General features: G+C 45.6%; 1 protein-coding gene across 1 annotated transcript; it reads right to left on the reverse strand.

The window, feature by feature from the left end:
• Nucleotides 1-6,441: 6,441 nt before the first annotated feature.
• On the reverse strand, nt 6,442-8,601 carry LOC134214463 (uncharacterized). The gene is made up of 2 exons (XM_062693832.1): nt 6,584-8,601; nt 6,442-6,526 (listed from the first exon to the last, which is right to left on the reverse strand). The coding sequence occupies exon 1, from the start codon at nt 8,348-8,350 to the stop codon at nt 6,971-6,973; it is 1,380 nt and encodes a 459-aa protein (XP_062549816.1). The 5' UTR covers nt 8,351-8,601; the 3' UTR covers nt 6,442-6,526; nt 6,584-6,970.
• Nucleotides 8,602-10,042: the final 1,441 nt, after the last annotated feature.

A 10,042-nucleotide genomic window follows, 5' to 3' on the forward strand; every position in this document is an offset into this window, starting at 1 on the left:
ACCTATTTCAGCGACCTTCTCTGCAGGAGTTATCAAGCGATCCTTAGAGCCATTATTGTCTAGTGGGATCAAAGGTGGAATGGGCCGAGGCTTGGATTTTAGAATTTTGGTCATTTTCCAGTACGGCTTAGCATAATCTGGGAGAGTGCGGATCTTATTCGAGAAGTCGTTATTTTTGAGGTCCACCATTCTGGCTTTGATAATTTTTGTGATTCGATTGCAGCGTGCCTTAAGCTCAGGCAGTCCAGTACGCTGAAACTGCCTGTGAGTGACATTCCGCAATCGAATCAAATCTTTGGTGAGTGTATCGATGTTTAAGGAGTTGCTTACCTGCCGAGCCGTCGGTACGTGTTGCTCTCGGGCCGCCGTGATCGCCTCCTCGATAGCGCACAGCTGGCGGTCGATACTTTCCGGCGTCTCCGGACGCACCTCGTAGTCGACGGTGTTATCGACGCACTGCTGGAAACGCTGCCAGTTCACTCGGTGGTAGTTCCGCCGTAGCTGCTGGTGCCGATTGACCGAGGAGCCCAGTTCCGCCACCACCGGATAGTGATCCGAACTGAGCTCCTGGTATACAACCGGCTGCGAGACGTGGTCACTCAGGTTTGTTACGTAGAGGTCGAGCGTTGCGTGAGCACCGGACCGACTCAGCCGAGTGGGGGAATCCGGGCTCAGGATCGTGTAGTGGCCTTCCTCCATGTCGTTGCTCCAGATGGTGCCGTTTCGATTGCCGCGACTGTTGCCCCAGGCTTGATGTTTGGCATTCAAGTCGCCGGCAATGATATACTGGCCTTGCCTCCGCGTCAGCTTGACGATGTCCCTCCGAAGGGCAGCCGATGATCCATCGCCGGCTTTGGCTTGCGTTGGACAGTACGCCGCGATGAGCGCGATTGTGCCGACCGAAGTGGTGATTTCGACACCGATGGCCTCGATGACACTGAGCTGGAAGCTTGGAAGCAAACGACAGTTGATGTTGTAGCGAAGAGCGATGGCCACACCACCTCCCTGGTCGGCCGGTCGAGTCGCACTATGCGGAAGTCCGGGATGTTGATGTTCACCTCCGGTTTTAGGTGCGTTTCGGTGATGAACGCCACGTCTATTTCCTTCTCCTCAAGGAAATCCTTCAGCTCGATTGTTTTGCTCTTTAGCGAGCAAGCGTTCCAGTTGACCAGGCCCACCCTAGCAGCCATTTTCAATGATGAACATGCCAAGTGTGAAGACCTGGTCGAATCGGGTTTTGCAGCCGCGCAGTCGAGTGGCGAGCTGCGCGAAGATCGGCATCAGTTGCTCCGGAGTGTACAGCGGGGCAGATTCTTCCGGTGGGACGGCTTCATTCTCCGACTGCCGACGGAACCCAGGAGGAGGAAGCGGGGGCCATTCGCTGGTGGATGGTGCCGACGATGCTGGAGCTTGGACCGATGCAGCTGCCGCTGCCAGTCGCTTGTGCGGCTGTAGCGGTGGGAGTATTGGAATCACACGATGGGGAGCCGGGATGGCTGGAAAGTTCACCTCGTTGATTACAGGAACACGGTTCTTCTTCGGAATGGTCCTGGTGGAAGCCTTCTTCCGGATTTCCAGGAACTCGGCTCGCTTTGGGCAGCCCTTTGTGGTGGCCCGATGTTTGTCGCCACAGTTGGCGCACTTGGGATCGGCCACCTCCATTTTGTCGCACTCGTCAGTCGGATGGGGTTCGCCACACTTGTTGCAGCGCGGCTTCATGCGGCAGTTTCTGGTGCCGTGCCCGAAATTGAAGCAGTTGGTGCATTGCGTGACATCGCGGTGCACTGGCCGATATCGCTCCCAGTCAACGACGGTGTAATTTATAACGCCAACCAGCTTCAGGTCCTTCCAGGTAGTGGAGCCGTGCTCCAGGTGGATCAGGTAAAGCTGGTCGCGATATTTCCTCGCCTTGTCGTGACGAGCGATCTTGTGGACGGCTACTGGCTTCAGTCCGCAACTTTCAAGCTCTGCTTGGAGCTCTTCCTCCTTCATGTCGTGAAGTCCTCGCAGCAAAGCCTTGAGCGGCTTCGTGCCGGGGTGGTCATGAGTGTAGTACTCATACTTGTGGACCTCGAGGAACTCCACGACGGATTGATGATGGTCCCTGTTGGCCGGCATCACTTTCACGCCCTCGCTGCAGAGCCGAAAAGTACATTTCAGCCCCTTAGCGATCAGCTGGCGAATTTTTGGGCGTAAATCCGGCGGATCGCCCTTCACAAACACGGGCGGGCACTTCTCCTTCCGCTCCGGTTGCACCTGCGGCAGCTGCGATTGCTGCTTCTTCCTCTTTTCGGCGGATTGCCGGCGTCATCAAGCGGCAACGGCGAAAACACGTTGCTCTGCAAAAGCTGCTTGGAGGGGTTACCCGCGCCTCCAAGAGCAGTGCGCTTAGGCACTTTTCCAGCGACCGAATCGGCCACCGAGTCTCCCATGACGGGTCCGGGAGAAAATAACGCCAACGCGACAGGCGAAAACGTAAACAGCGAAAGAACGAGAAAATACACTTCGAAAAAAAGCGCGAGCAAAAAACACGTCCGTACGTGTTGCTGTCTCGAACTGGAATGACGACCGGCTCGCGCGCGTCGAACAGCAGCTTTCTTGTATTTAATAAATTAAACCCGTAAGCCCCACCCCTTTGTGAGCTGATATGGGTGTAAATATAATGTGCACTCATAACGATTAATGAAGGGGCGGGGCTAATGGAATTACTTCATTAGATATAAGAAAGCTGCTTTCCAGCGCGCGCGAGCCATTTCGATCGGGATTCCGCAGACAACGGACCCGACAACGCAGAATGACAAATTCTAAGAATCCTATGAAATTTTCTCGATTCTGAATTTGGTTATGAGATGTAGTTTATCTTAGATGCGTATTGTTACGAGGAATAACAGCAGAAATTTCATTCAAGACGAAGTTTCTCCATATTACCAAACATTATCTCTTGGCATCTGTCTGTCCGAGCGACGTTCACCGATGGGTAATTGCTGTAGAAAGTTTCCGCTGAGGTGGCGTCTTCATTGATTTTATACAAAAGAAGGTTGATCCGACTATCCGAAATAAACTTTCTTCAAAGTGCAAAACTCAATCGGAAATAGCGAATTTGATAGCGCGTTCGAGGGAGATGATGTAGTGAATTTTAATGGATGGAATCACTAACAGCAACCAAGCTACCACGCCAAACCCGATGCCACCGAAACAGTCCATTTTCGCAATTAACTCTTTCTTTTCATAAAATGTTGGTCCTGAGAAGAACCAATTTTCTTTTTCAATGTTCCTTTCCAACTAACTGACACCACAATTTGTAATCAATTTTCAACATCGGCACTGGCGGTGCGGGATCACCACAGTGCTATTTTTATGGTCAACCTTTTCTTCATATGAAATTCTGGTTCGTTGAGGTTGAGTGATCTGCAGCAACACATCGAGCATCACCACCAATACGATTGATTTCCTTTGAAAATGTTATTAGCGCTTCCGTCATGCTGTGTCCGCTCCGCTACGATCGCTTTGATGCATCTGCTATGCGTAAAATCTTGTTCAAACTGAGGATTAGATCCAAACCCGCAAGTAATTGATTTTTGATGTCTGTGCTAGTGATGCATGTACGTGATTGGTTAGTTTACCTATTTCTAAACTTTTTATCAATTATCGATAATAAATAGTTAAAAATCAGTATTTCAAATAATAACAAAGAAGCGTTGACTCATCCTTGATCGAATGGTCCAAAAAAAATGAAAATCCATCGAGAAACGGCTTAGATATTAAAGTTTAAAGTCTATCATATTTTCGTGACGGTCCCCGATTTTCACAATCGTAAAGTGTACCCCAATATAGAAAACACAGACGTAGTCCTACGTCAAAAAAGTTATAATTTTTTTCAATAAGTCGGTTCCTTAGAAATGGTTGAAATATTATTTTTACGTTTTTATCAATTCAATTTTATGAAAGTACGTTGAATTTCCAATGGAAAAGGTACACGTCATTTTTTTTCTAAGTGCAGCCGTTTCTGAGATACAACGGTTTGAAGATAAAACAAACCGATTTTTGACGTAGGACTTACGTCTTTCTTTACTATACTGGGTGTCATTTAGATTTTTGGAAATCGAGAGCGTTACGCTGGAAGGGAAGATTTTGAACGTTACTAGCGCCTTTATCTTTCGATGGATTTTAAAGATTTATATATCAATCGACTCGGACACTCTACAGCAATTTGCCTATTTCACTGAAAATTAAGATTATTAACGATAAGTTATTGAAAATGTCAATTCTTGTCAAACCCAGTAAAAATTTCATATGTAACCAATCTCGTGTATTCATAACACGGACATCAGAATGCGGTATGTCACGGGCCTTCGGGTCTATCGGACGATTTTTTTTGTGTATAAAAGAAGCAGTGTCTACCGTGTGCGAGTCATTACAATTTGTGACAGCAGCGCGTACTGACGTGCTTTTTGCTCGGGCATTTTTCGTTTCGTTCGTTCGTTCGCTGTGTTTACCTACACAGCGACAGCATGCAGCCACCAACGGAAGAACTGCCGGTGGGTCTTGGAATATGCATGAAAGAAGTGGGCGCATATTTTTATCATTCTGTGCTTGATGATGGTCGGATGCAGTGGTGTCGATTGCGATGGATGCAATCGCCCATCGTATCGCTCGGAGTTCACGGCTAGAGGCCGCTGATGGCTGAGGCAGTGAGGGCAGCGATGATGGATGAAGAAGAATAAAATTAGAGAGATTTGGTCTGCTCATCCAGATGATTGGTTTCATAATCCACATGATCCCGGGATTCAGATACCATCATTAATAAAAATATATATAAATGCCCTACATTTGCTTGAGTAAATAAGGGCTTAATAGTTAGAAGCAAAGCAATTCTAATAAAACTAATAATAGTTTCATTTCCAGGGGTTTTGAATAAAAAAAATTGATAACAGTTCTACACAGCATGGAAGTTGTCGTTTCTAATATCAATACCTATAATCAAACTCCATAGACCCAAAAGTTAGAAGTTAAATGTAAATACGTTACGTTTATACAAGTCCTACGTCCACTTGCGGTTATGTTGAAAACATTACCCATTGCTCGTTTTTAAATTTCCAGTCTTTTTCGAATGTTTTTCAAATCTATTTAACATAGAATCAAATGTTACTGAAATCATCGATATTTATTGTCCAAGATGCTAGTAATGGGGCAGTGGTTGGTCATTTTCATGCTAAGGGGCCCTCCTTAGCCGTGCGGTAAGACGCGCGGCTACAAAGCAAGACCATGCTGAGGGTGGCTGGGTTCGATTCCCGGTGCCGGTCTAGGCAATTTTCGGATTGGAAATTGTCTCGACTTCCCTGGGCATAAAAGTATCATCGTGCTAGCCTCATGATATACGAATGCAAAAATGGTAACCTGGCTTAGAAACCTCGCAGTTAATAACTGTGGAAGTACTTAATGAACACTAAGCTGCAATGCGGCTCTGTCCCAGTGTGGGGATGTAATGCCAATAAGAAGAAGAAGAAGAAGAAGGGTTGTGGGAGACAATATCAAATAGTTTATTCTCCGAAATACAACCTCAGGGTCAACTATTTTGGGAAAGAATCTTTCAACCATACTATTATTTGACATATGTTACAGCGGAAGGCTTTTATTCAATATTGCACATCAGGATGGACAAATATTGAAAATAAATTCAAAAATTCTTGTACCAAACCAATAGTAGAGGACACGTTTGCATTTTTCAACCTTTTGGTATTGGTTGCAGTATGTGAACTTGTATTTACTATGTTTTGGGCTTACATGAATTGAGAAATATAGCCAGGAGTTACAATTGTTAAGTCCTAACAGTGAATTTTCTTGAAAATTTCAGCCGATTTTGTATTTCTCAAATCTATCTTTTGATTTCAAAAGTTTAAGTTGCACGGGGTCCAACATTTTGTGACAGTGTGTACATTAGGTATACCAAAAATAGTGACAGAGGGGAAAGGGGGTTGAAAAACTTTGAAAAGTAGTAGACGTCATACTTGAATCAGCTTACAACATTTTCAGGAGTACTGTAGTTTTTTGGAACAGTTCAATTTATAATTGATGCTGATTAAAATTTTATTATCTCCAGACTATGAATAATCATTCTTTTCCTCTTCTATGCTACTAGCTAACTATAGCACTCGATAGTTGCACGAATATTTAGTTTTGGTTAGAATATTACATATCATTATCTGAAATCAATTTATTTACGTTCCGGAAATTACCTGCCTTTTCCTATTTTTTTTTTTTTTCATTTTTGCTCATCTTGACTCACTGTGCAGAGATTCATATTAAATAATCTTCCAACCAACATATATTGACGTATGGTTGACTCATTCTTTCATAAAAAATATGACTCTAAGTGTGTGTTTCATAAACAAAATATTTAGTTTTTACAAAGTAATTTTCATCACATATAAGGCTACCATGAATGTTCGGAGAACGATGTGTGCTCGTAGCCGATTTTCTCTAGCAGATCGCAAACTCGGGGTGTTGGTGCGAATACAGCTTTAAACTATAAATTTATTCCGTAATTAGTATTAAGTTTCGTGTACAATAAGTTTTACCTTACAATTATCGGTATCAGAGCCTATTCCGGATTATTCTATGTCCGTCTATTGTGTTCGTCCAGCCAATATTTCTCTGTGATATTAGTTTAAGGTTAGAACTGAGGAGTATCTCACGTATATAACTTACTTTCTGTGATAATAACTGCAACAACTGTGATAATACTAGTTTTAAGGTAATTTTATAAATTGATGAAATAGATATAAGTTTTCTGTAAATATAGTAGTAAGTTTTAGCTAATTCAAGTTAATTTCAATAATATAATGCTTTACGTTTCACGTTTCACTTCAGGGTCTCAACAACAATTGTTCATTTACATTCGCTTGACATTTCAGCCCGATTAGCACCCTCCTCATTGCACTGTCAACTGATTTCGGTTGCGGTCACACCATCAGGCAGGGTTGGCAGCAACATCCTCCCCCCCGTAACACTGGCCATCGGTCCCAGTTTTACCACCCAACTCTACCTCCAACACGGCCAACTTCGCAACTGGTCTACGTAGCATCCCCCTCGCAGTTTGGACAACAGCCTGTCGAACTCTTCCATCTTGCGCCATCACGACCTCCTTGACTCGTCCTCGTATCCAGCTATTCCTTCTGGTTTCGTCCACGATAAGGACCTGATCTCCTACAGCTACAGACTTGAAATCACCGAACCATTTCATCCGCTTCGTCAACATTGGCAGATACTCGCGAATCCAGCGTTTCCAAAAAATATCGAGCTGATGTTGTATCAGACTCCATGAGTTCTTCACCGCAGAAGCAGGATCATTGATCGGCAATGTGGGTTGACGAACGCCCTTAGAGCTTCCTAGAAGAAAGTGGTTGGGTGTTAGGGCTTCACCTTCAGCAGCGTCCAGGGGTAGGTAGGTGAGCGGCCGACTGTTGACAATACCCTCGGCTTCGATGGCTAACGTCTCCAATCCTTCGTCGTCCAGTTTCCGATCACTGCTGTAAGCTGCTTCCATGGCTGACTTTATCGACCGAACCATCCTCTCCCACGCCCCGCCCATGTGAGGTGCTGATGGAGGGATAAATATCCATTTTGTGTTCGTATTGGTGAACGTCGCTGCCGTATCTATATGCAATTTTTCTAGTTGCGCACGCAACATACGCTCTGCTCCATGAAAATTGGTGCCGTTATCCGTGTAGATTTCAGCTGGCGCTCCACGGCGGCAAACAAATCGACGAACGCACTTCACACACGATGGCGTAGATAGGCTATGGGCAACCTCGACATGGACGGCACGGGTGGTGAGACAGGTGAACAAGCAGATCCACCGCTTAACCGCACTCCTTCCTAGTTTCACTAGCAGTGGCCCAAAGTAGTCGATTCCGGTGTACGTAAATGGCCGAGTAAACGACGACAAACGTGCCAAAGGCAGTGGTGCCATTCGTGGAATCTTCGGGCTTGCCTTCTTCACTTTACACCACTGACACGAAGCGGCAATTTGCTTCACTACTGTCCTTAGTCGTACGATGTGATAACTTTGTCGAACTTCGTTTACAACCGTTTCCGAATTGCCGTGATTGTACATCTGATGAAATTCCTCCACGATTAACTTTGTTACTGGATGTTTTCTCGGGAGAATTACCGGAAACTTAGCGTCGAATGACACATACGGAGCAGCTCCAATTCTTCCGTCTAGGCGCAGCACTCCACACTCGTCTACCGCTGGCGTCAACTGGTATAAATTACTTCGTTTAGGTAACCCTTGTCGTCCAGTAGAAAGCAAGGCCATTTCATCTGGATACACCTGCTGTTGAACCATCCGTATCACCGTATTCTTCGCTCTTCTCAACTCTTCCTGGCTTAAGGGTAAGGACTCAAACCTTTCTCCACGACGTACACGCCTACAGTTATTTATGAACCGGTGTACGTATGCTACTGTACCTAGGAGTCGCCTCCATTTAGAGAAGCGTGTAAACTCTATTATGCTATCCGAAATTGTGCCTCCTTGGATCACGAAGCATGGCCGCAGCTCTTCCTCAGGTTGAGCTGAGCATGTTACCTGTTGCGGCCAAATGTTCTCGGGGAGGCGCAGGAATTCTGGACCTTTGAACCACTCAGCGTTTACACTTGGGCATGGATTTTTTATTCCACTTAGTAGCAGCGTCTGCAGGATTGATTTTGCTCGGTACCCATCGCCATTCTGCTACATCCGTCGTTGATAATAGCTCGCCAATTCGACACGCTATGTACTGTTTATACCGGCGATGATCGGCCCGTAACCAGGCTAATACTGTTGCGGAGTCACTCCACAAAAAACGTTGCTTTACTTTAACACTATGACTCTCCTGCACAAATGACAGCAAACGGCTGCCCAAAACAGCTGCTTGTAATTCCAATCGGGGAATGGAAAGGGGCTTCAATGGAGCCACCTTCGTTTTTGCAGCAACGATTGAGCATTCTGCGTCACCATCTGTATTAATGATTCTGAAGTACGCAACGGCAGAGAAAGCGGACTCACTAGCGTCGACAAAAACGTGAAGTTGAAGTTGCTCGTAAGTCTTTGCGGTCGCTTTCTTAAAATAGCATCGTGGGATACGCAAGTCTCCGATCTTTGGAAACAGACCGGTCCATTTGACCCAGCGGTCAAATATTTTTTCTGATACCTTGTCGTCCCATTGTAGGCCAGCTCGCCACACATCTTGAAGAAGGACCTTCCCATGGACGAGGAATACGCTTAAGAGTCCCAGAGGGTCAAATATTCCCATCAAGCACCTTAGCATTTGTCGTTTAGTTGGACGCTCTCCACTTTCTATCACCTCCTTGATTTCTTCCTTCATTAACATCGGAAACCACAATGCGTCCTCATTGGTTTGCCATAACATTCCTAGCACTCGATCACTATCCTCCGACACGCTCAAGTAGAGACTCTTGCTGATCCCCGGATCACTTTCATTCATTTCGCGTAAAACGTCTGCACTGTTTGACATCCAATTCCTTAATTGGAATCCTCCTTTCAGGTGTATTGATCGGACCTCTTGCGACACCCGTTCTGCCTCTTCCTCACTTTCGAAACTATCGAGGAAGTCATCCACGTAATGGTTTTCAATGATGCCCTCGACTGCTCGTGGGAATAGATCAGCGAATTCTTCGGCATTCTTGTTTTTAACATACTGTGCCGAAGCCGGAGAACACGTGGACCCGAAGGTTGCTACGTTCATGAGGTAGATGTCGAAAGGCTTTAATGGATTACTCCGGTATAAGAAGCGTTGGGAATGGCGATCTTGCTCACGAATCAGCAGTTGGTGGAACATTTCCTTGATATCCGCTGAAATTCCCACCTTAAACTGCCGAAAACGCGACACAACTGCAGGAAGCGACGTTAGCTTATCGGGACCTTTGAGTAGCATGGAATTGAGGGATATGCCATCTACCCTAGCAGCTGCGTCCCATATAAGTCTAACTTTGCCTGGTTTTCTTGGGTTTGTTACTGCTCCCAATGGTAGGTACCACA

This window comes from Armigeres subalbatus, chromosome 1, assembly GCF_024139115.2.
Source record: "Armigeres subalbatus isolate Guangzhou_Male chromosome 1, GZ_Asu_2, whole genome shotgun sequence".
In the NCBI taxonomy this organism is placed as follows: domain Eukaryota; kingdom Metazoa; phylum Arthropoda; class Insecta; order Diptera; family Culicidae; genus Armigeres; species Armigeres subalbatus.

Bases quoted from the DNA above. Each gene is read 5' to 3' on its own strand.
- LOC134214463 (XM_062693832.1), bottom strand. From the start codon at position 8,350: ATGGTTCAACAGCAGGTGTATCCAGATGAAATGGCCTTGCTTTCTACT.